Below are 27431 nucleotides of genomic sequence, written 5' to 3' on the forward strand. Positions count from 1 at the left end.
ATAGTCTTTAACATTTCCAATAATCTTTTAATATTGAATATCAAAAGATTTAATTAACATTTTCTACAACAAACTTCGAGAAATTTATTTTGAAAATAATAAAAATTATTACTTATACATGTAGCTTAAAAAATTTTCAAAATTTATCCTATAATATTAGGAAACACTTTTAAATTTACTTTTAATTTTTGACTATGGAAAAACTTTATAAAAATCAAAAAAAAAAGAAAACAAAACAAAAAGTATTTATTCCTTTTTTATTTTTCATCTTCTTATATCTGTGTGTGTCTCTGTGTATGTGTGCCTCTAAATAACATGGTATGTGCATTACAGAAGATCAAATTCATTTTTCATTCGAATTACTTACATTAAATAAAATATTTAAAATAAAATGTATGTTTGTATGTATGTGCATTTGTATTTAAAATAAATAAATAATAAAAAGTTTAAAAAAGTGAAGATGAGAAGAACACAGATGAGAAGAAGAAAACTTTTTTTTTTACAATAATAATTGTAGTCTAGATAGAAAACGAAAAAAAACAACAACAATAATAAAAAAATCTAACGTTTAAGAAAAAAAAAAACAAAAAGTACCCATCCAATAAAACACAATGAGATGTGAGATGCAAGTATAAATCAAAAGTGTGTTTTTGTTATTTCGGTGCCATTTAGTAAAGTAACGATAGTAAAAAAAAAATAAGACAAAATTATAATGTAACAATTTTTTTTTTTATATATTTTGGGAAAGAATTAAGTTTGAAGATAAAAATAAAAAAGAAAAAGAAGAGAAAAAAAAGTAACAACAATTTTTACAAATAAAATTTAACTATAGTTGGGGGTATATAAGTAACAGAATTTTTTTAATAACCTGTACATTAAATCTAACATTATTCAATAGATCGGATGAAAAACGACTCTATATAATCTTCGAAAAATAATAAATTCGAAATTAAACTAATTTTATAATTAAAAAAACAATAAATTTCATTAAATTTAATTTTAAAATAAAAAATAAAATTTTTAATTTAAAAAATTGAATATTTTAATTAAAAAATTCATAAAAGAAAAGGATAACAAACGTTTACTCTAAAGAGAACCAAGTTCTTGGATTAACAATTTTTTTTTTTTGGGATTACATACACGCACACTAAGAGGACATTCAATTTTTTTTGTTCATTTTTGAAAAAAATAAAAATGAAAGCGGTGAGTATTAGAAAAATTAATATCCTAGTAATTGAAAATTCTTTTGCACTTAAAACTCAAATAGATTCTTAAAATTTCAAAATTTAAATTTTGTATCTAATTAGTGTTATACATATAAATTAAATTCAAAATAAATTTTTATATTGGCATGAACACAGAAATATGCTCTAAAGTACAAATTGTTTATAATTGGAATTGAAAGGAAGTTGTTAAAAACACAGTGGAATAAGTGTAAAAATGAAAAAAAGAAACAATTAAATGTTATATTAATTTTAAAAAACTGTTATACAAATGAAACTGTTATACAAGTAAAACTGTTATACACATAAAACTGTTATACAAATAAAACTGTTATATATATATGTATATACATTTGATACAAAATCTAGATAACTGCATTAATTAAGCTTGTGTTCCATTACTTTCCGAAAAAGTGAAAAAAATTCTGAAATCGTTTTCAATTTTCAATTTAATATCCTCAAAATCTCGCGCAAAATATAAATATCAAATTATAATCAATAGTTTAGAAGTTTACAATAATGAAGAAGTCAAGGACAAAAATCGAAATTTCGCAACCATTGGTCTTATTACAACCTATTGTATCTTTCACGAAACTTGTGTATTTTTTCTATATGTTACTTTTCAAACTGTTAAAAATAGAATATATTGAATTGCAAACTCTTTTAAACGCTAGATCAATTGAAAATTATCAGAATTAGAAACCACAAAGAAAAAAACAAAAAAAATACTAACTTTTCTTTCTTTCCAATTCCAGTTCCATTATAATTAGTATTGTTAATATAGAATTTTCCCGATTTTAAGATCCTAAAATTTTTAAAGTTAGCATAGATTTCACATACCATTTGTACAAACACATGTACTTACCGTTTTACAAACCCTCATGACATGGTAAATTTTTTATATGGGCACAACGTTTCAAACTTTTCTGAAATACGATGATCTAAAGTTACTCTGTTTCTATGTCAGATAGATGTATATTAACAGATGATTTGGAAAGCAAACAACAAAGATTTTCTTATGAATTTCTACATTAGTTATAATACTGATTCCAGACTCGAACCGAATCATATGACTTTAAATTTCGAAAATTTAAAAAGTTTTAGCATTTCACTTTTAAAAAGAACGTCAATTTTTGTATGGAACGTAATGTTTTTTGTTATGCAAATATTCAATTTATGAACTAAATTTCTCGCGTTTTAATCGTTTCTAATACGAAGAGCCTGAGCCGAATCAAATTTCATCTTTCACTGATATTTCATTTCATACTTCATTTATTCAGATTATACTGTTCAATATAAAAATTTTTTTACTCTTACAGTTACAATAAATACCACATTATAATTGAAGAAATCTAAAATTATTGAAATATGTAATTAAAAATTTAGAATTCTAAACTGATTTCCATGTATTACATTAAAATTACCACTTCTTCAGTGAAAAATATACTAAAATAATTAACAAATAGCAAGCTCGAATTAAAATCAAAATTTCCTATTTATTAATTATAAGCTTTAATTAATTTTATGACAATATTCTTAAAATTCATTAATAAATGCAGAGATGGTGAAAATTTCAATTGTCCTCAAGTCAATCTAGTAATTTTCCCAATTTTAAGATACGTATACTCAATTATTGTAAAAGAAATTACGAAACTATATAAAAAAAATACATATACAATTAATTGTGTTAAAATTACTCACGTATATGAACGTATTTGCAACAGTTTTCAATTATTTACTTTGGAGTATAACAAAAACATCTCAATATTTCCAAAATTACAAATTTAGTTCCATAAATTTCATAAATTACCAATAAATATAGTCATTTAAATTAAATAATTGCATAATTTTTCACAAATAAACTATTCTATTGTGACTTGAAATTCACAATTTATTACAAATAGTAACTAGTTACTACTTTTGCTTTTGAAATTTATACAACTTACTTATTGTTCAAATTGACTTATTTATCTAGATCTCTTTTTCGGTTTAACAATGCTTTTTATAGATCTTATCAGAGAAGATTTTCTACTTCTCAAAAATTTTGCAAACTCTTTATTTGCAAATTTATGGTACTTAATATACTAATTTGTGTACTAAAACCGAAATATAGGAGAATTTGTTATGTAATGAAAATTACAAAATAAATAAAATGCTATTACGTAGATCTTTAATTAATTTTCCATTTAAATGAGGGAAACAAATTCGTAATAACCTTTTAATAATATTTATTTTACATTAAATAGTTAAAATATTTTTTTAAAGATCATAGTAATTTGGATAACATTTAGATAAAATCTTTGTTATGTTTAAAATTATTACCGAAAATAAATTCAAATTCAAGATAATCTGAAAAATGAAAATTCCGAATCGAAAATTAAGTCATAATTATATTACTAAATGATGATTATCTAGGTATAATGAGGTTTACAAGTTAAAGAAGAGATCAGGTAGCATTTTGTTGCCCAATTGTAATTGTTGGTAATTTTAAAATTATTTTTTGCATTTTTAATAAAATTATGAAGGTGTTTATTTTATGGTTCTTTTGATTAAAGATTGTGATTTAGGTTAGATTATTTCCGATAGATTAAAAAAAAATTATGAGTAAAAGAAAAACTGGAAAAGAAAATTAACTATTTGATTTTGTATTAGATTTTTTGTCTTCAACTCCGGAAAGTATGCAATTTTTTTTGAAATTATAAAATTTTTTACTTCGAATTTTTAATTTTTAAATTTTTTTATAGGGCAATTAATCATAAAAAGAAATTATTAATTAAATATTTTTATTGTAATAATTAAGTATTTAATTTTAATTTACTCTACTAACTCATTGCAACTTATGACTAATTGCAACTTAAAGTAAAATGTTTTCTCATTTATTACATAATCTGAAAATTTAATAGTACCTTGCACATTTAAATACTCAATTCTCCGGCTAAATAATTTTTTAATAAAATTTTTATTCTTCAATATAATTATTATTAAAATTTTTTAAATTATTAATTTTTTAATTGAAAATTTTAAATTCTCTTCTGAATTCAATAAAATTTTAATAACAATTTACTACAATTTTAATATGAATTTTTTTTTCATATAAATTAAATTTATTTACAGCCCGGGTGTAATTGCAATTTGCAATCTCATCAATTTTTAGCCATTAAAAAAATTTAATTTTCATAAATTAGTTTTTGAAATTCTTCATTCCTAACATTTATTTTTTGTAACTCAATAATTTTTTTCTTTTGTTATTGCATTACTTAATACATAGACTTTAAATTTATTAAAAATTTTGCCCTTAAAAATTTTATAAATATAATTTTATTCGAAAAACATGTGTCGTACTCATGTCAAAGTTTAATTGTTCAATTTTTTTTATTGTTCTTTGTTAACGCAACAACCCAATTACTTTTTCTGTATTTATTTTGTTGATAGGCTATTTTAGACATACTTACTAAATTACATAATAACTATAATAACAGGCATAAAATAGCATACATTTTAAAATTTTGAAATTCAATAGATAATATAGGTAATCATAATTGTTACGATATTGCGTTACATTATTGCTAAACGTGTTAAATGGCACATACAATTGTACAAATTTAAGAAATGTATATATACATATGTGTTTTCGTACATATTTAATTTATTCATCAGCTCTATTACATAACATAATTATCTGTAAATTTGGGAAAAAATTTTTTTTTTTAAATTACAACATATAATTTGACGCCGCGGCCTTAATCTCATGTATATTTACATTATGTAATTTTATACTCTGTATTTTTTTTGTATAACAGTTAAAATAATCGATTATAACCGATTAAAAATTTAATATTCACCATATTTAACATTATTTTTAAAATATTTTCATGTTTCAATTAATTTCATGTATATTTTAACATGGTCAATCATTTCTCCCTGCATACAAATGCGATGATAAGTAGAGTTTTCATTTGATACGACAATTGACATTCTTAAAGTCATTTATCTATAACATTTAAGATATATTTTGTAATTAAATATTAAATATATAAAATATTATAGATAAAATTACAGAAAAACTACTGCAATTGATATTGTACAGTTTGTGCTGTAGAATATGGATTCCAGTTCCTTTAAGATTTTACAAATAGACACACAAAAATTTTCCATTTTAATTAGATTTTTCAAATTAGCAGTTAACTTTTTATAATATCTCGATTTTATGATAAATTCAATATTATTATTTATTTTTCAATTTATTCCCAAATTTATTTTAAAATCACAAAATCTTAAATGAACTTTTTATTAACATGAGCACAAAAATAATTTTATTTGTTTAAAATTTTTGGTTGTACTTACATGTAATCATGCATCTACAATGACTCATCTCAAACATTCTGTATATCAGTTTATCCAAACATTGTTGTCGTACTAGTCATTATTAACTGTTTACATAATTACTTTGTTGCTACATTATTTTTTATAGAAAAGAGACAATAAAACAAAGAGAAACTACATAAGAGACAAGAAGAGGCTTTGTTTAGGAATTTAAAGGCTATAAAGGTTACCAGATTCAATTTTAATTCAACCTTAAGACAAAAAATTTTTCACATTTTTTTTTTATTATTTTTCTATAGCTACCATTTAAAATGTTCTTTATTGGAATTTTTTCAGAAAAAAAAAAAAAAATTTCAATGAATTCTAAAAAAATTATAATGAAGAATTTTATAAAATTGAGTAAAAAATATTTAAGAAATGAACTTTCAATATTTTTACTACTTTTTTGTGTCCCGAACATTAATGATTTGATTTCATTAAAATACCAAATTCCTATATGTGGTATGTACCAATATTTAATATTGTTAGTTTGGTTTATTTTCTATTTAATACCAACATGGTAAAAATGTTCAAACAATACAAGAAAATCGTGATCTGAATGATCCTAGTTTTTTTTGTATGGTTTTTCTTTAACGAAGAAACCTCCAGTATTTTGTGTATCGTGAATTCATCTTTGCATCTTTTCACTTTTTTTTTTCTATAGATGATCCTCTAAAAAAAAAAAAAATAACACAGAATTTATATGTGATCCACCCATTTTTTTTTTTTAAATATTTGTTTTTTTATTATTTTATGAATTAACTTGAACTATTTTGGGCTTTTTATAATATTAGAAAGACATACACATGCACTAATGTATGAATTTTTTTTTTTCGATAAAGAGGAGCGCTTAAATACTTTGCGATTATTTTTAAAACTCATATACGTAATAAAATGTAAAGTCATTATGTAATATAGCGGTAATATTCTTCTCTATCATACCATGTAGAGAATATCTGTGGCTTTATAGTCAACTATATTATTGGTGATTTTATTTTTGTTAATTAAATTTACTTTTATTTTATTTCAATTTACTTTATTTTTAACATTGTTTCGTTTTGTGCACCATGCATTTATAGAAACCAATTAAAAAATCAATTGGTTTCACACAAGAAATTGTCAATGCAAAAATTAAATGCATATAGTGAGAAAAGAACGATAATTCTTCTTTATATTTTGAAAATTAAAGAACATTAATTCATTCAAATGATATTCAAGAGCATTTGAACAGAAAAAGAAAAACAAAAAATTACTAGTCTATTAAGTAAGCTTTCAAATGATTTATTTGATTAGATTATTTTAGATTCATAAGTTCCTACAAATGTGCACAATACAATTCTAAATTAAAATTACTATTAATTTTATGTAATTTATGTTCAAATATTTGAAAATTTTCAAAGCTATTATATAACAGTTTAAATCACCATTAACATTATATAACAGCTTAGATCAGAAAGAAAAAATTAAATATTCAATTAAATCTAAAATTATTTATTGAAAAAAATTGATATATTTTAATGGTTATTCCCATTTATTATAAATTAGAATTGTGTTTAAATCTTCGGTGTCGCATTTACAATGTTAATATACACTTAGACATTAATTCTCTGTTAATTTGTTCCCACTGGTTTTGTTTTTTCCAAGAAAATTAATGTTTTAATGGTGTTAATATTTAGATTTTTATTGTTTAAATCCAATTAGTTTTTCATTTGATTTTCAATTAATTGACAGTCGTAATAATTAACAATATGTTATAATCTTATAATTGGAATTAATTGATTCTAAAATAAATAATTAAAGTATAGTAAAATTTAATTTATATCCGGATTAGGTACATTGGTCTTTCAATATATTCAACGAATTCAATTCTTGCACAGTGAACATTTTTTTCACAAACTAACATTTTATTTAAATTTTTAAGCGATTTTCAGCGATTTTCTAAAGTTAGAACGTTATTATTATGTCTCTAATATTGTCCATGCATAATCCGCGGCTAGATAGCAGCAAATTACACATATGTCGTATATTTTTAATTATATAAGTATCATTAAGATTAAATTTCAATCAAAAGTTATACAAAAATTTTTAAGAAGTATAATATTAAAATAATATTATATAATGATATTTAACTGTTATATTATATTTTAACATCATACTGTTACTAGCAATGTTCGGTAAAACATAAATTTTTATAATTGTTATATACTTAATAAGAAAATGGATAACATTTTCAAATTTAAGCATTATTTTAGAAAGAAATTTAAAGTTTATTCTTATTTCATTTACGACAAATTTTACGACAAGTTTTACGACACATTTTACGACAAATTTATTTTTCTCTCATAACTATTAAAATTATTGAAAATTCAAATTTTTTATATGTTTTTCATAATTTTAGCTTAATCGCTTATTCAGTATTAGAATAATTTACAACTGATCCGTACTTCATATTGGAATAATTATTAAATTCGCAAAATCTAAAAATCGTCTCAAATATTTCATAGCACTTCTATAATATATACGTACTTTAATTATTTCCAATAATATTAAATTAACTAATAATGAATTACAAAATTTTTTTAAAAAAAAAACTAGACCTAAATTATTATACTCCCATTTTATTAATCTATCTTCCTGGATCACAGGCTACACGTACCTACAAATAAATGTAAACTTGTAATATATTTCTTAAAACACAATTTTTTTAAAAAATAGAAAACAAAAGTAACGAAACCAATTTCTCTTATTTTTTTATCAATACACAATACTTTTTTTCTCAAAATTCAGGTTAAAAGATCTTTATTAACTCATTTTTCTAATTTTTCTTAAATTCAGAATAACAAAATTATAGATTCACATGCAGACACAAACATTTTAAGATGAAAGAAAAAACTATATTGTACATAAAGATTAAGAAGAGTCAATAAACTTTTACTCTCATTTTCAATCAAGATTTTATTGTAGTTATATAACAATAATGAAATTAAGAGAGAGCAACAATAAAAAAAATTAAAAACGTTTGTGATTTATAAGCGTTGTGTCGTGATATCAATTTAAAGCAATTTATTTAGTGCATATATAAAAGGTTTATAAAATTATAACAAGAAAAAAATTTTTCTAAATAGGGCTTGTTAATTATATCAAAATCATTGTGTGTTTATGTAGAACGCCAATAAAAATTTAGTTCAAAAATTTTCTCATTATAAATAAATTTTTTAATTAATTTTTATTTGCATCTCTTTTTAATCTTAATTCTCTAACTCTAGATTTACAAATTTTTACTCATCTTATTTTCTGTAATGAAATTCAATATTATTCTGTAATGTTAATGTTAATAACAATATTAATATGATAATTATGCAGAAAAAGCACAATACAAAATTATTAAGAAGTCCAAATTTTTTTTTTTTCAATTCACGAACATGAAATATTTTAGTAGCAAGAGGGGTACGTAATAATTTTTTTTTTGCAATACTAATTTTGTATAGCAAACAAATATTAAGTTAGAATTAAATGCAAAGCAACAATGTAGTCAATGTAGTACAAGTAGTTTGAATTCGAAATCTCTTTCTCTCTCTTTTGTTATTAAGAATATTTAAGAAATTAATAATTTGCAGAGTTAATAAAATAAATAAGTACAGTTGTTTATTGACAAAAAAAAAAAATAATATGAGAAAATAAGAATAACGTGCAGAAAAACAAAATAATAATAAAAACATAAAAATAAAATTAAAGCATCTACATACCAATGCAAACATTCATAACACAATAAGAGTGTGTTTATTTTTCTAGCAACATTGAGAATTTATTAATAGCAAGAGTAGTAAAAAATAAAACCGCTACAACAACATGTTGTCAGTCATAATGTTTGAGAACATTGTAAAGTGAATAGCGTATTTTTATGCTCCAAGAGTTTATAATCAATTTTTTTTTTTAGTTTTCGTTTTGCTCTTCTCAATGTAGCAAGAGTTCAAAAGGTTAAATAAAGCGTTTTAATGCAAAACTCTTTAAAAAAAAACAAAAATTTTTATCGTGCTTCTTAATAAATATAAAGCGCGTGTTCTTTATAAATATTATGTTTTTTTTTTTTTCTTGGAATTTATAATTGTAAGGAGAATTTTTTTGTTATTTATTATTATTGGTATATAAAAGGCAATCATTCTCATCTTACTTCTCTAGGCTATATTGTGTTTATTTTTATAAAATATTTGATTTTTTTTTTTATAATAATGCTTTTAAGCATTTTTGTTACCGTAATGTTGTCTTTACAGGAAAATTTAAGAAAACTACCAACCAAACACAGTAAGAAATAATAATAATAATTGTGCTTGAGCCCAACCCTCTAATCGCACTTAAAGTTGTAAAAATTTATGATTATTCTGTTTCTTAAAAAAAAAAACAAAAAAACAAAAATTGTCATTACTTTATTAGATTACTTATCTCACACTATGTCAAATTAACATTTTAAAGTCAAAATATTGTTGATTTGTTTAAAAGGCTTCTCATTTAATTTTTATTATCTCTGAGATGGTAATAACTATTAAAAAGGTATTTATAGGTACTATATCGCATTGTCATTCCCAGTTAATTCAGTGTTAAAGAAATACATAATAATTTATTTAATATGGAAACGTATAAATTATCAATATCATTATCAGTGATTTTGATATTTTTTTGAAAATCAAGATTTTAAGAATGAAAATTTGCTCAAATTTATATACATACTCGTACATACCGTTATAAACCATGTATATATGAGTGATAATAAAATGTAAAAATTTATAAAAATATTTTGTACGAAAATTTAAAAATCGTGATTAAAATTTTTTTATTTTGCACATGCATAAATCTAGAATTGGAAGATTCTTGTTATGCTAACTGTTATATTTGTTATACTACAAACATGTATACATATAAATTATATTTAAATAATATTATTAATATTATTATCTGTTTTTTCTTTGTTTCTCTATTTATAGCTTATTGTAACCATTTTATTGACTGCAAACTGTTGGGCTGCCAAATTAGATAATAAATATTTACCACCAGCTAATGCAGGTATGTATGTATATTAATTTAAATTGGAAAGTTTAATCCAATATAAATATTTACCTATAATAATATGATGCATAAAAGTTCAAGTTGAATTTTTCACCTTACTATGGTATATACGACAATAAAATATTAATATAGAATTAGAAATAAAGAATATGATTTACCATATTGTCATAAGAGATTAGAAGAGATTAGGGAAAACTATTAAAAACAATGGTTTAAGAAGCTCGTAAAAATTTAAATTAAGTTAATTATTATTGCCATAATATTAATCATAAATTTTGTATTTGAATTTTAAATAATTTCGATAAATTGGACACAAGTGAATTTGGATGGAAGGCAATTAATTTTTAATTGTTTTCTTTAATTTTAAATTATAAAATTCAGCTTTATTGCTTGACATTATAAGCCTAAATTCATGAATTAACCAATAATAAATTGATGGTGGTGTTCGTATTAATAAATATTTAAGATAAGAAATGATATTGAGAAAAATCCGAAGGATATATACTTATAAAATTTTCATAATTTTCAATATAACAATGTTATCAATACCCTTGCCTGATAGTCACTAAATGCGCTCACAATATTTTATTTATTTAGTTTACCAGTTATGAACTAAATAATTTTAAAACATACAATGTTCCTCAGTTGGATGAGGTTTCTGTGTTTGATAAGATGCAAGAGCACTGCCTTACAATAGATAAAATTTTACTTGATTACTCCAAAAATTAACTCCCTTAATTATTGCAGTTGTAAAAATTGGCACTTTCAAAAATTATAATTTTTGCAACTTCTACTTATCTTATCCAATTTAAAAGTTTCCAAATACTAGTATAGTTCAAACAATACCTTTTACATAAAAGATAAATATTAAAATTATACAAAATTAAAAATATTCATGCTCGTTTACAATTGCTCTAAAACATGACATTTTTGTTTGCGTGTTACAAAGTAATTACATGAAAGTTGCTATTGAATTTTTTTCTTAAATCGCACTTGCATTATTATGTTAATGCTTTAAAATATTTTTAACAGAAACCTTTTTAAGTCAAATTTCTTCACACCTCATAAATAAGTGCAGAATAATTATTTAGTTGTGTAAAATGGAAAACTAAATCAAAAAAAAAAAGAACGTGAGAAATACTTTTAGGAACATGTTTTTAGAAACATTTTTTAATTGTTGCGAGGATATTCTTTTCGAAAGGCCACTATTTGTACATAGTTGTAATATACAAGTGAAGTTTTTCACATTCATTAATATTCATTACTGATATGGCAATGTTATTTGCATCATACAAGTTTTAATTAGATTTGAACTAGTAAAATATATTTCTTAATTTTCTTTAAAAATAGGTGGAGCTGCTGGAGGTCCTGGGTTAGCTGCTCCTGGTGGTGGTGGTGGTTTCGGAGGTGGCCGTGGCCCTGGTGGAAGACCAGGTGGTGGAGGAGGCGGCGGTGGTGGTGGCGGATTTGGTGGTGGAGGCGGCAATGGTGGATTAGGTGGTGGTGGAAGACCAGGTGGTGGTGGAAGACCAGGTGGTGGTGGTGCTGGTGGTGGTGGTGGATATGGCGGTGGTGGTGGTGGCGGCGGAAATGCCGGTTTAGGTGGAATCGGAAGACCCGGGCCAGTTCCCGGTCCAGGAAGTGGTTTTAGTGGTGGTGGCAGACCAGCAGCACAACCACAACAACCGTCTGGTCCCGTTATAGAAATTTTGTCATTTGAAAATGAGCCACCATTAGATGGTAGCTATAGATTTAGTTATGAAACTGCAAATGGTATTAAAGCACAAGAAGAAGGTGAATTAAAAAATAAAGGATCAGATAATGAAATACAATCGGTGGCAGGATCATTTTCATATACAGCTCCGGATGGTCAAGTAATCAATATTCAATATACAGCAGATGAAAATGGTTTTGTACCTCAAGGAGATCATATTCCAACACCTCCACCAATTCCAGAAGCCATAAGAAAAGCATTACAAGCACAAGGCATTGATCCCGACAATTATGCCACAGCTGGTGGTGCTGGAGGCGGCGGCGGTGGTGGTGGTGGATATGGAGGTGGTGGCGGAGCTGGAGGATATGGAGGTGGTGGTGGAGCTGGCGGAAGACCAGGAAGCGGCGGGGGTTATGGTGGTGGTGGACCTGGTGGACCAGGAGGACCAGGTGGGCCAGGCGCACCAGGTGGACCAGGTGGACCTCGAGGACCCGGGGGACCAGGAGGACCAGGTGGACCTCGAGGACCTGGAGGACCAGGTGGGCCAGGCGGTCGAGGACCTGGAGGCCCTGGCGGCCCAGGCGGTCCAGGAGGTAGACCTGGAGCTGGTGGAAGACCCGGTGGTGGTGGCGGTGCAGGTGGCGGAGGAGGATTTGGCGGCGGTAGACCAGGTAGCGGAACTTTCGATCCACAATCAGGATATAATTATTAAAAAAAATTAATTTTGGCTTTAAAATTCTCCGCCACCTTTTAGAAACTATTCTAAATTAATAAAATATGAAAAGGGTAAATAAAAATTTCGAGGCAAAACTGTAAAATATTTAAAAATTTTAAATTAATTTTTTATATTTAAAAAAAACAGATGAAATTTATTTCTCATATTAATTTGTGATCGAATTTAATTTTTCCAGTATTTTTTTATAATTTTTTTATTTTGGAATAATTTATTCTATTTTAATTAGACTTATAATTCAATTATATTATTTATAGGTATACATTACATTAAATGGCGATATACTCTAAAAATCTCAAAATAACTTTTATAAATTATTGTAAAATTCTATCTCTAAATATAAAATATTTGTAATATATTATTAAATTTTTGTATAATAATTTATTTTAGAAATTATAAATAAATTTTATTATAAAACAATTTTTGCTTTTCAAGTTACCAATAGAACATTTTGCTCTTCAACTTTATATTAAAATTGGTATACACCACATCAATTCTTTCCTGGTTAAAAAACACTTATAAATTATTTTTTACTCCCAATGAAAATTTCGATTCCTAAAAGTATTATATGGCAACAATTTTGTTAAAGTCATGCTTATAACTGCCTTCATTGCACATTAAAATGTTTATATTTTAAACTTTATTACTTAATATTTAATTACAAGCTATAACAAGTTGTTAAGCATTCAACATTTTTTAATTTCGATAATCAATTACACGTCCCAATAACAGCTATAACAGTATTAATTGATTTTTTTATCATTAAATCTATGAAATTGCAAGTAACTTGTAGAAGCATCTTACCTGAAAAATTATATTTTAAATCAATAAACAAATGTTTCTTATCACTTAGACAACATCTTTAAACGTCTGTAACATTATTTGCAATAAATAATTTTTCAATCACTATGCGTATAACAGCTATTATACAACAATAAGAATATAATAGAAAATTTTGTGTTTATTAAGAAGACAACTCAATTAACAGAAGTAAAGTTGAAAAAAAAAAATTATTTTGCTAACAACATACGAGTACCATCGTCTGGCATGAAACATAGCATAACTCGCTATTTCTAAAATTTTCAGGAGACACCATGAAAACTACTTAATTTTATAATGTGTGTGAATGGAGATTTCCAAAATTATCATTTTTTTACGGTGTTAACAATAGTGATTACAATAACTTTGGTGCAAAAAGGTTGCTGTTGCTGCGCAATTTAGGATTCAGTAAAAAACTAGGCTTTGAAAAATATGCAAATAGTACGGTATAGTATGTGATCCGATGATAGTGTAAGTAAATTGCAAAACATTGACTTTTCTGCATTTAAATGTTGTTATAGTAATTGTGCATTCTAAATTGGTCTTCGCATAAAACAATCAAATCCTTTTCTAGTGTAGGTAAGTAAATTTTAAAATAAATTTAATTAATACAAAACACAAATATTTTCAGAGATGTAATGAATATTTTTGACCCGAAATATTCCATATAAATCAAAATGTGATCTTATCGTTTTTAATTATTAATTCAATTGAATAAAATATTTTTAAAATTTTCAAAACCGAAAATAAATTTTGCTAATTCATTCATTCTTTCCTTTAAAAATTTTAATGTAGATATACATAGAAGATAAAATTTTAATTAAATTAGAAAATTTTAAAAACACTAAGATTTTATAATGCAATGAAAATTATATAAGCAAAAAATAATAGAAAAAATGGCAAAAATAACTAAAACTTGATTATACTATACGAAACCCCCATCCCCCACTCCCCCACTCCCCTAAATCTCTCACTCTCCCTCTCTCTTTCACTGTGTGCAAATACAATACAAAACATCCAAGGAGCAGCTCATATACATACGTACAGTGAATTTATTACGTAATTTTGTTAAAATTTAAATTTTCACATGAATATTTATCATTAAAATATCTAAATTTGGTTATAAATTTCAAAAAATATCATAATTCATTTATGAGACCACCTGACAATTAAATATATTTAAATTAATACATAACAAGTAAATTTAATATAAAACAATAAATTTTTCTAACATCTTCACTAATTGCAGTCATAGCAACAAATTTTACTAACATCAATGTAAATCAAATAATCAATATGATTGCATGAACATTGTAATGTAATTTTAAATGTCATAAATAATAAATGGCGTTATCTTATATAAAAAAAAGTAAAACATAATGTAAATTTTATTTGAATTTGAATACGAGTAAGTATAAACATTGCTGTATAGTTTGATCAAATTCTATACAGGTATAATAACAATGATTGTAATTTTAGAATGCTCTCACTAATAGTATTATGAACTAATAACACTGCTGCGACAGCAACAGCTGTTGTACGAAGGGTAAAAATTCAGTTCAATGCAAAATATTGAAATTAAATTTACTGTCATTGCCATACTATAAAAATATAAACAGAATTTGGGCAACAAAATTTCTGCGATTTCTCTCACGACTCTCACTCTCGCTATGTAAACAGCGCATATCTTCTTCTACACATGATTGTTGCTAGTTTGAAGTTTTTAAAAACAATGGGATACTATTAACACGCAAATTATAGTATTTTAATAATAATTATTACTGTTCCTTAAATTTTTGAAAAATTAATACCTTTTTTGCAAATCGACAATATGACTGAGGTCTTTGCTTTACATTTTTCATAAATGGATTCTTATAACAAAAAATTTAATTTTTTCTGTACTATATTGAATGCAATTAGGACAACATGATTTTGATTTTATTGAAATTCTCAAAAAAAAAAAAATGACAAGCAAAATCAAAGAGCGCACGGATAAAAATCATTTATAACATGTTTTTAGACTTAAATTATACACAAAAAAAATATTGATTTGGAAATTTGAAGAAAATTGTCAAGAAAAAATTGAAATCGAAAATGATTTTAAAAAAGGAGTGGCCCTTTTAAAAAGAGCGATTTATAAAATTTTTTTGCACGAAATTATTTTTAAAATTTTTGTTATTCTTCTAATTGTTTTTCTACTAAGTTTAAACTATTTAAGAATGTTTGCTAAATTTATAGGGAAAAATATTGGAACAAAGAAAGAAAATGTTTGATTTTTCTGAAAGGAAAAATCTACAATGTTCAATTCTGCATTTTGAAGCTCAGTTTAAGGCTTCAACAATATAACAGTAGCGAGTTATAACAGAGAATTTCACGAGTTATAACAGAGGATTACTTAGACACTCTAAACTTAAGAACATGAAAATTATAAGTAACAATTTTTCAAGAATATTGTGTCAATGTTTTTGACTATTCTCCGTTTTGAGCCTATTCTAAGGGGAGCGAAATAGGAAACTGAATAAAAATTTGGAAATGATTGCAAAATGTGTAATAGTAACAGTAATAATTGCTTATGAAAACAGTAACAGCAACATTTACTATTAGTAATAATTCCTAATTTAAATATTAAGTAAATAATAACGGTTAAATAAACTGTTTGTACGAATACTATGAACAAAATTTACTTGGTAGTATTAAAAAAAAATATACTACTCCGAAAAATATGCAATTATTTTTACTGAAGTTAATAGCTACCAATCTTTTCATCCTAAATTTATTAAAAAACTTTTCTAAGGAAAACTAGTTAAACGGCTAATTGATTAAAATATTTCGGAGGTACATCCTAAATATATGCAAAATTTTCGTACTTTAATATTTTAAATAAAACCGTATTCGGAATAAAATTTGAAAACTAAGAATTTTCACAATATGTTAAAAATTAAATAATTAAATATAAATGGATGTGAACATATAACACTTTAGAGACCACCAAAATAATTAAACTGAGAGCATTAAAAAAAAAATTTATTAAAAATAAACGATTTAAAATATTTTTCATAAAAATTCTAAATTTAAATTAAAAATTATAATAAATGGTTCAACGCTACAACTACGTATAAAATTTAATATATTTACGCATAATGGTTGTTAATGTCATTATTAATGTTAATGTTTCCGTTCAATTTATTATACTATTAAAAAAATTAATGAAATTTTATTCAACCCTTATGACTTTAGTTGAAAAACGCTTTACTGTATTATTAATATTATTTTTCACCAATTCCTTTTTATAACGTCGGAATTTATCGTAACCAAATTGATTAATAATTTCATTTGATCTTCCTTGAAGTTGTTGAGTTGGTAATAATTGTTGCTGTTGCTGTTGTTGTTGTTGCTGATGTTGTTGCTGTTGAAAATGTTGTTGTTGTTGAGTTTGTTGTAAATGTTGCTGTTGTTGTAATAAAGCTGGATTATTTTGGAATGTGTTACCCAAAAATTGTCTTTGTTGTGGTTGTTGATATTGTAGCTGAGGTTGATATTGTCCTGCCTGTTGTAGTAAACGACTTTGTTGTTGTTGTAACTGAATTGGTGTTAAATTTCCAACATTACGTTGTTGTTGTTGAAATTGTTGTGGTACTATTGGTGTTTGAAGTGGATTTATATTTGGTGCTATTAAATTTTGATTTAAATTTGATTGTAAATTTGGACTTAATGGATTAATATTTGCATTATATGGTTGATTTCCGAAACGTATTGATTTTGCTATTTCAGGTGGAATTGGTGGTGGTGTTGGAATATGTGCACCTTCAGCACGAAAACCTATCAAAAAATTTATTCCAATATATTATTAAATTTTTGATGTAAAATTATTAAAAATATTATGAAAATTTGTCACCATTTTCATCGGCAATATAAACAACACGAATTGGTGTGCCATCTGGTGCTGTATACGAATAAGATCCTTGAACTACTTGGGTTTCTAAATCTTTAACACCTAAATTTTTTATATATCCTTGAGCTTGAGCTGTAGTACCATCACCAGCTGAATAACCATAAACAAAACTGCCATCGTAATTTAATTCATTCTGATAACCGGTGATTGGAACAAAATTTTGTGGATTTATTTGTGAGTATCCTAATCGACTGTTATATGGAGTCTGTAAAAATAAGGTAAATATATTTAGATTAAAAATATTAAATTATATAACATAATTTTCACTAACCTGTTGAAGTAATGGCGAATATGGCTGTTGACGATTATAAATATTTTGTTGATTGAAAGGAAATTGCTGTTGATTTCCAAAAACTTGTCTTTGTGGCTGTTGCTGTGTTTGCAATGTATTAAAACTTGTTTGTAATCCACTCCGAAACTGATTTTGATTAAACAATGTATTTTGTTGTTGTGCTTGAATTTTACAACCGTTTAATAATATTGTTAAACAGATCCAAAGCTTTAATTAACGAAACTCAAAATATTATTCCGTAATATTTTTTAATATTGTTGGTCTTACCCAAAATTTTGTTTTATCCATTTAGAAATTTATTTCATGAAACAAACAACGTACTTAATTTTAAAATTAAATTTTTAAATAAAAAGAGCACATAAATAAAATATTTTTATTTTTAAATTTTACGATAAAAATAGAAATAACATTAATAGTAAATCCTTGATTTTATGATTTTGAATTTTTTTTCGAAAACTGTTACAATAGAATATTGAAAATTTTCTCAACACTTATTCCGAATAAGGACTATAATGATTTTAAGAATATTTCAAAAACGAATCTAATGCAACTGAATGAATAGAACTGAATTCTAATTACTAAAAATCTAAGTATTTATACAGAAATCATCTCAAGTACTATAAAAATTAATCCACAAATTGGCATTGTTTAAAAATATAGTTAAAAATGATAAAAAGATGAAAACAAATAAAACTGGATGCAATAAAAAAATCTAAGTTAAACTTCTTTCATAAACAAATATAGAAAATATGTGAAAAAGTTAATGGAGAACAGAATTTCCTGTGTAAACTTTACATTATTGACCTGAACACATCATGCGCACAAAAAAACAAACATTGAAAACCTAACAAAATTATACCAAAAAAACAAAAAAAAAAATTAAAATTGCATTCTGTAGGAAAAACTTACAATATACAACTGGAACGCTACAAGAATTGTAGATCTTCGAAAAATTCAATAACTAACAATTTGACAATTTCTTCTTTATAATAGAAATATCTCTTTTAGCATTTACTTCTTGGGACTCCCTGAAATTTAGTTGTGAAGTGTGTATTTTTACGTGCAGGAACCATCCATCGTGATCCACAAAATTTCTTTATTGTGCTTCCTAAGCCATTTATATTGTATCTCAACTGAGAGCGTTCCGTCAACACCCACTTTCTTAATAGAGTCGAATGTTTTAATTATTAGCAGCTCTTTTGCTGTAAAATTCAGTTTGATTGTACATTTTTTCCAACAAGTATTACTAAAAAAATAAGGGTTGTGCAGGAACCAGGTGAGAATTCTCACCGGTGCCTTGACGGGGTATTGCTGGCTTAAGAGCCACTCTAAGAGCATGAGCCTATATAGTCAAGGTACGTGCAGATTCTGCGAGGTGGATAAGGAAACCTCAGTGCACCATCCTCTTCCAGGCGGGGCCCTCAACCCTAGGAGAAGGAAAATGTTTTGGAACTGCGCACTCACTCCGAGTGAATTGCTGAACCTTCCAACTTAACAGAATTAATCGTGATGGTGGTTTTCGAAGGGCTGTTGTAGGGGCGTATGCCATAGCTATAGTGGAGCCATAATAGAACAATTGTGTTAAATCTACAAGTATCACTAATAAAGTCTTACAACTGAAATTCTGCTACCAAAATACATTTTCAATTACAGACAGACGAACGTGTCATAAATAATTAGCTGTAAAAAATATTTCTTTTGCTATGCGTTAAGAAAAAATTATAACCAAAATAAAAAGTTTTCCATGAAAAATTTACGTGTTTTTGCAATGACACAGACACACAGTAACAAATTTTTCTCATTTAATTTAAATGTTCTTTATGGGTTTGCAATTTTTGTTTTGTTTTTTTTTCTTAACAAATTGGAATTACTCGTCTTTAGAGAATAATAATGAGAGAAACAAAAAAAAAAGCATTCTTGAATGGCCTTTTTTCCATAAGGAGTTTTTTTTAATTTTAGAATTTCAGTAAAAAAAAAACAGCTTTGCCATTTTATAATTATCTAACATGAAATTATAAAGTTCGTCTGTCAAAAATAAAGTTGTGGAATTCACGTTTCACTGGAATTCACATATCAAAACTATTAAGAGTCATCGAGAATACCGTAGCAACACTTTAAAAAACCTCTAACTATTATATTAGTATTACAGTTTTTATAGTTTGAGTATAACAGTTCGAAAAATAATTGATATTTATTTATTTTTATCGTTTCTTCGAAGCTGTTGGGGATGGATCGAAATTAGGTTTGCGCTACTACTGATTTCTGCATATCGTCTGCATAAAATGACAGGATAAAGAGCCCGGATAGAGAGGAGACAGTTGTACAAATGCTGAGGGGCTATTCTTCTCTGGGCTTCAGGAGGCTCGAATGTTTGATCGGAGCCTTCTCAGTGTTGGACAGCTCGCGTTCTAATCCAATTTTCTGTGGGATATCTTCGGGTATTTAATTGAGACCGGGGTAGTACAAGTGGGGACACAACAATAAGTTATGCCTGGTTGTGGTGGTTGTAGGGGAGGTGTTACTTTGCTTATATCTCTCTTCCGTGATTTACAATCCACAATTATATTTGTAGGCTAGATTATGATTTTAGTCATACATCGTTCATAGCAATCAATTACTTTGAAAAATTTACAATCGAAAGCCCTATCATTTCCACTCTTTGCAATTTGGCAATTACTTCAACGGACACATCAAATACTTCTTTTCGAAATGCAATTTTTATATTATAATTGAATATTAAGGAAAATAACTATAATGAAAATATACGGAAAACATTCATTAGAAATAAAAAAAAAAATGTTTAAGACACAATGAACTTCAAAGTATCAAAAGCTTAAAAAAAAAACAAAAAATAAAAATATTGTTATATTCGATTTTATCGGAATTATAATCGACATCTTTAACTGAATGAATATAAAAATGAAAATCTAATAACCCTGATAATAGAATTAATTTTTTTTTTAACAATCTTCATTTATTCCAAATCTAGCATAAAGTACACACATAATCTTCTCTGATGTGTTCAAATGATGAAGATTGAAGAAGTTAAGAAAAATAAGATGGAAAAATATTTTCTTTTAATTAGGCGGCTTTTCAATTTGATTAATTTTTGACGTCATTTAATGAACGTGATTTTTCTTTTATTTGAATTGAATTAAAAGAAGTTTACATTTCAAATTGTTAAAAATTCAAAATGAATATTCATTTATATAAAGTTTATGATTTTGTAATACTTTTTTGATCTTCTAAGTGCATATATAAAAGTGTAGATGGATGTGGGTAGTATTTATAGTATTTTTAAAAATTACATAAACACATATATTTAGTTACTGTAGTATGAATGACATATGATTATGATAATATTAATGTATATATATCTATCTGAATTTTAGAAAATTCAAATTGAGTTATGAACCTGATGATGACCGCTATAAAATGAATCAAAATTGATTCGTAAATTTCGTTATTTAAAATGCAATAAGTTTCCGGTAGGTTTTGCTGTTGCCTAATCGATTTAATTGTATCTTAACACATTTCTGAATTATTATCAACTGCTGAAATCTATTTTTAATTCAAAAGTTATTCAAAACTTATTCCAGTCAGCACATTTTACGCATAGTTTGACAACTTTCAAAATAAAAGCTGAATTATTTGACATTTTCAAAATATCAGTCTGTAGTTGCATTTACTAATCTTCTATATTTATTCTTTTACAAATACTCTAATATATCCATTGATAAAGCAATAAAGGCTGAACTCCGAAAAAATACACTAAAAACTATAAACGGAATGAATAGTCAAAACGCAAGGCAGTTGAAAATGAATGAAGAAGGAGGAACGCAATAATGATTTCTTGAGTAAAACTTCTTGAACTAATATTTGAATTTAGAAGAATGTGGTCAATAGAAAGACAATTAATTTTGTATTGAAAAAGAGTTAATTTTGTATTGTATAACAACCGAATCTGTGATATCGAAGTTTAAATGACTTGGAGTAGAATTAAAAATAATAAACAAAGAAATCACCTACAATGACAAGACTGACACATATAAAGAATTTAGTAAATGACAGATAGGGATTAGGTGGAAATCATATTCTCCTGAACGAAATCACTTTAAAAGCGGAAATTCAGCCACTTTCAATTGAAGAAAATTTTCTATTTCTCACTTAAACTCTTACCTACTTACAAAAGCCAAAATCAAAATAAATTATACAAACGAAAACCTACAATTTTTGACATTTCGTCGACCTTGAATAATTTGCAATTTAAAATGAATTTTTTTTGTTCCATTTCCCTCTTTACCTAAAATAAACGAATCGAAATTGAAATCGAAAGTAAATTAAATAATATTTTTTATGCCTCAAGTTATTTCTCAGATTTCAATTCACCCGAAAAATATAAAAATAAGAAATAATAAAAATAAGCGATTTACGGTACTTAACCGTTTCGTTTAGCATTCAAACACAAAGAAAACACACAAAATCATGATCCCCTTAACAATATTCATTTCATTTTTTTTTTCCATTTCATTTTCATTTCGTTTTCTTTCATCTTCCCATTTCTTCAAAATGCACGAAAAACATTTTATAATCGATGACATAACTTTCTTTGGCCGAAATTTTTAATGTTATATTTCTTGTTTTTTTTTTTTCAATTATATTTTTTACAATCGAACAGAAAAAAAAGAGAAAAAGAGATAGAAAATCATTGGGAAAACATTAATTTTTATGAAAAATTATTGAAACTGCAAAGAAAATTTATTAGTACCTATAAGTCATAAGAACATGAAGTTGTCAAAATTTAGATTTAAATTACTTGACAGCAATAAAAATTAGCTATGTAGTCTCTTTTACTATATATTGAAAATATGCACCCATTTTCTTGTATAATTTATTCGAGATAATTTTCTTTTCAATATAATATGAATTTATTATTCTGTAGAAAGAACATAAGTGTGACGTTCTGACAACTATAGGATTGTAGATTGCAAAGAATGGGTAACAATGGACCGCAACCAGTAAATATATAGATCTATTGTGTCTCCGAACTAGATGTGGGACGAAGCCCTGCAATACCCTTTCGAGACTCACCCTCATCCGCAGCTGCGCCGATGTGAGCGAGTACCTATCCGCCGGTGGAGTTCCTAAGTAGCTATCTTCTCATGTGTGCAAGGGCCTCGTATTGTGCTAGAAGGTGTGCCGAAGATTCCTCGTCCTGCCCGCAAATCTTCACTTTCTAGGCCCAGCATCCTAAGGTGACCCTTAAGTCTACAATTCCCCGTCAAAATACCCGTGAGAATTTTCACCTGATTCCTGTCGAACCCTATTACTTTTCTATAGCGACTCTGGTCGTAATTTCCCAAAAGCTTCTTAGCCTGTCGAAGGCCCGGGAGGCCCTTCAGCACTCTGAAGCCCCTCCTCAATTTTCTTCGAATCGTATATGGAAATAAATCGTTCGTGTAAATTGATATATGTTCGTGAAAATTCGTACCATGTACTCAATATTGTAATTCATATTATCGAGATTTAAAAACGACGTGTAAATATACTTACTAAAATAAAGTTAAGCAAATGGAAGACTTAACCAGAGCAAAAATTTAACTTGATTATTAGCAAAGCAAGTTACTTAACACAATACCTTGTAAACGAAGTACACTTTAATTAATTTATTCATTCTTATTGGAGTACACTTGCTATAAGCAGAAATGGCATTAGCAAATTGACACACCTTACTGTGTACAAGTGTAGTAAACTGTGAGCTCACAATAAACTCAACAAAAATTAAAAAAAAAAATTATAACTCTTTTTCTAAATTTTATTATTTATAATAATGACTCTTTTTAGGTTTTAGATTCAACATGAAAAAAATCTAAGATGAAGAAAAATTTGGTTTTTTTTATTTTTGGATCATCAATAATAACAATAAAATTATGTAGGATAAAATTTTCGGTTAATAAAGTTGGGTCAAACCAATGGTTTGTATTGTAGCACTTTTCCCTTCAACAAGTGAAAATTCTGCTTTTAAATACAGTCTATGTATACCTATCAAACTATTAAAATTATTTTCATTCATATACAAAACTATTTCTAGAATTGCATATATTTAGGATGACGCATATATGCAGTGTTTGAAATAAAGCAAAAATTAATATAAAAAGGGGTTAACATAATGCTCGATTTTAAGGGTTAATTGTGTGAGTTAAGAGAAATAATTATATTTTTTAATTTCATGGAATTTACCGTTAGCTTTTTGCTATTATAAAAATTTGAAAAAGTTTGCGGTTTCGGAAATATAAGGTGTCAAAAATCCAAATTTTACAAATTTCAAGAGGTGATAACTTCAGAGGGGGTGGAGATGGAAAAAAATTTTCTTCTAACGAAATGAACTATTTGTTAATGTCTAAGAGCTCCTAAAATTTCAAGCTTCTACAGGCTGGGGTCTAGAAGAAAAATGACATCAAAAATTTGGAAAAAAAGGACTTTAGATAACGGTAAATTTGAACGGCCATTTTGTTTTTCTAAAGTTTAACTATAGTATATCGCACTAGGGGAAGCAAGCCACTGCCTTTCTACGTTTGCAAAATTTCAAAAATGCTTATTGTTTTATTGCAACAAATATTTAAAAAAGGCCATTTTTAGGGTTTTGGGGGGGTATAACTTCTAGAGGGGGGGGAGACAGGTAAAAATTTTGTTCTACGGAAATAAGTCTCTAGTAAAGATCTATGTACGTATGAAATTATGTACGGACGGACGGACGGACGGACGGACGGACAGAGTGAAACTAATAAGCACTTTTTTCAAAAAATTTTTTGGAAAAGTGCTAAAAAACTAATTTCTAAGAAAATTATTAAATTTTAAAATATTGAAAGTAATCGTGAAAAATAAAAAACAAAATCAAATCTCTAATGTAAAATTGTAAAATAGAAAATAAATTAAATTTTTTATTGAAGTTAACAATTCTATATGATAGTGAAATAAAGTGGTCACTAGTACAGTATTTTTGGTTTAATGTAAGTTTTTGTTCAACAATCAGCACAATATATTTAATTGGGATTACGGAAAACAGTCCTATGGGTACATTCAAAATTGTTTAATACAATATTATTATTATATGAAACTTGCACATACACTACCGGAAAATTTGACGAATGCTATTAACAAGCACTGCAAATGGAATCATAACACAGAGACTGCAGTTTTATCAGCCAAAAATTTATAACCGGCCACATTACAGCAGTGTTGTCTGCACAAATAATATTATTAAATTGTTTGCCAGTTGATACAAATCAGTCATTACTAATTAAACTCTCTGTTAAGGTCGTTCCACAGTTGGAATAGTTTTCAATATTTTTCAGCTTTAGTTTATCATAAACTAAATTAGTCATCATTTAAAATATTTCATGCATTAAGTTACAATACAATATTTTTCGTTTTGGTTCACTCATGCAATAATTTTATTTTTCAAGAAATAAAAATAGACAGGCTAACTTCCAAGTTTACCTTGTTATATATTATATTTAAATTCACTATTAAAAATATAAATACTTAATTCTCATCATTAATACGGATGTAGAGTATTAAGGATGACAATAAAGTATTTTTAAATTAATAAATTGCTTAATTAGTGACCAAGACTTAAAATTTCAATTAAATTTAATTTTAATTAAAATAATACTCACTAAGTCATATTAATTTTATTTTATATTTATAAAACAATTAATAATAATTAAAATAGTTTATGTTAATTGTAAAATGGCGCATACCTATTAACTTATTAAAACTAAATAATAATTAAAGGCTTTTATCTTTGATTATTCTTATTGTTCCTCAATTCTTGTGTATATACATATTAAATATCTTAAGTATGATTTTTCACAGAAAATCGTGGTATAATTTAAATTTTGAGCAAATCTCTCTTCTCCGCCAGTTCGTATAAAATGAGTGAACGAATGAGTTTTCATAGTAAATGAGGAAAAATATTATTTCTGATCTGACTATAATTATAACAATTATATAAGTCTTTATATAATTGCAGTCTATATATTCATAATGATTATTTTATTATTACTATTATTACCATTTAAAATTGTGCTCTAAGGAAACTCTAGGAGAAAATCGAATAGCTTATAAGAATGAATAAATACCGTGTGAAATATAAAATTGAAATGTTTTTTTCTAATCTCCGACAAGCACTAGGATTACAAAAGTCGTGTCTACAAGCTTTACACAAACAATGCCAATCCTGTACCCCCACCTCTTTTATAAAGCGTAATAAGTTATCTAGAGATTTTACAACTTCCACAAAACTCATAAAAGAACAACACACCCAATAAGCTCACCTATAATTCAATTTAACCCTGATAAACTTTCAAATATTTGATGCTCAGTTTCATCACGAAATATCACGAAATTGAGGACAAGAAAAATGTCCGGAAAATCGATAATCCGTTCGCTTTTGCAGCAAATCGTTAAAGCCTTCGTCCTTGTCACATTTCTCTTGTATCAAACTGTGCGTACTCATACATTATAAAAATAGCAGCAGTAATATTGCATTATCTCAGGCAATAAACCATCTTTATCCTGTTGTTTTTTAATAATAATTCTTACCACCTTTTAAGTGAGTAATTCAAAAATTAATTCATCGGAAACAAAACAAAAATTATTGAAATTCAACTCCCTCTTTATTTGTAATAATGTAAATATTAATAGAAGTACCTATATATGTATGTATATATGTATTATAAAAAAAAAATATTTGTATAATTTTTCACGGATCATCTCATTTTTCTGAGCCATATTGAGAATTGAAGAATATATGTACTATTGTAACATGTACAAAAATAGCTAATACTCGTATCTTATTAAAGAAGAAACAAAAGGAAAAAACAACAACAACGAAAAAAAAAGATGTTAAATAAGATTAATATAAGATAGGTTTACAAGCGTGTAAAGTAATTTACAATAAATCAAGATAAATTTAAAGATATAAAAACAATCAAGTATATAGATTTGAAGTGGGTATGAGTATGTATGAGTGTATAACATCCAGGGGCAATTTCAATAATTGTTCTTTTTTTTTACAAGACGTAACAAATTGTTTACAGTGTTGTTTATTTTGTATGCGAATTTAGAAAAAAATACCTACATATATGGCATTTAAAAAGCTACAAAAACAGAACCAATAATAAAGCAGAAAAAAAATTTATTCTACTACGAAATAATTCTTAAATTCTATAATCCGGTATCAGTTAGTCATCTATGTACATCAAAAAATC

General features: G+C 26.0%; 2 protein-coding genes across 2 annotated transcripts; one reads left to right on the plus strand and one right to left on the minus strand.

Moving 5' to 3' along the window:
• The first annotated feature begins 910 nt into the window (after positions 1-910).
• On the plus strand, positions 911-13086 carry LOC129616045 (uncharacterized). The gene is made up of 3 exons (XM_055531490.1): positions 911-1203; positions 10565-10643; positions 11997-13086. The coding sequence occupies exons 1-3, from the start codon at positions 1195-1197 to the stop codon at positions 13070-13072; spliced, it is 1164 nt and encodes a 387-aa protein (XP_055387465.1). The 5' UTR covers positions 911-1194; the 3' UTR covers positions 13073-13086.
• A 3985-nt stretch (positions 13087-17071) lies between these two features.
• LOC129616092 (serum response factor homolog A-like) lies at positions 17072-18444 on the minus strand. Its single transcript, XM_055531562.1, has 4 exons — positions 18424-18444; positions 18136-18363; positions 17808-18069; positions 17072-17731 (listed from the first exon to the last, which is right to left on the minus strand). The coding sequence occupies exons 1-4, from the start codon at positions 18442-18444 to the stop codon at positions 17127-17129; spliced, it is 1116 nt and encodes a 371-aa protein (XP_055387537.1). The 3' UTR covers positions 17072-17126.
• Between the last annotated feature and the right edge of the window lie 8987 nt (positions 18445-27431).

Source organism: Condylostylus longicornis, unplaced genomic scaffold (assembly GCF_029603195.1).
Source record: "Condylostylus longicornis isolate FDR11 unplaced genomic scaffold, ASM2960319v2 ptg000162l, whole genome shotgun sequence".
Classification (NCBI taxonomy): domain Eukaryota; kingdom Metazoa; phylum Arthropoda; class Insecta; order Diptera; family Dolichopodidae; genus Condylostylus; species Condylostylus longicornis.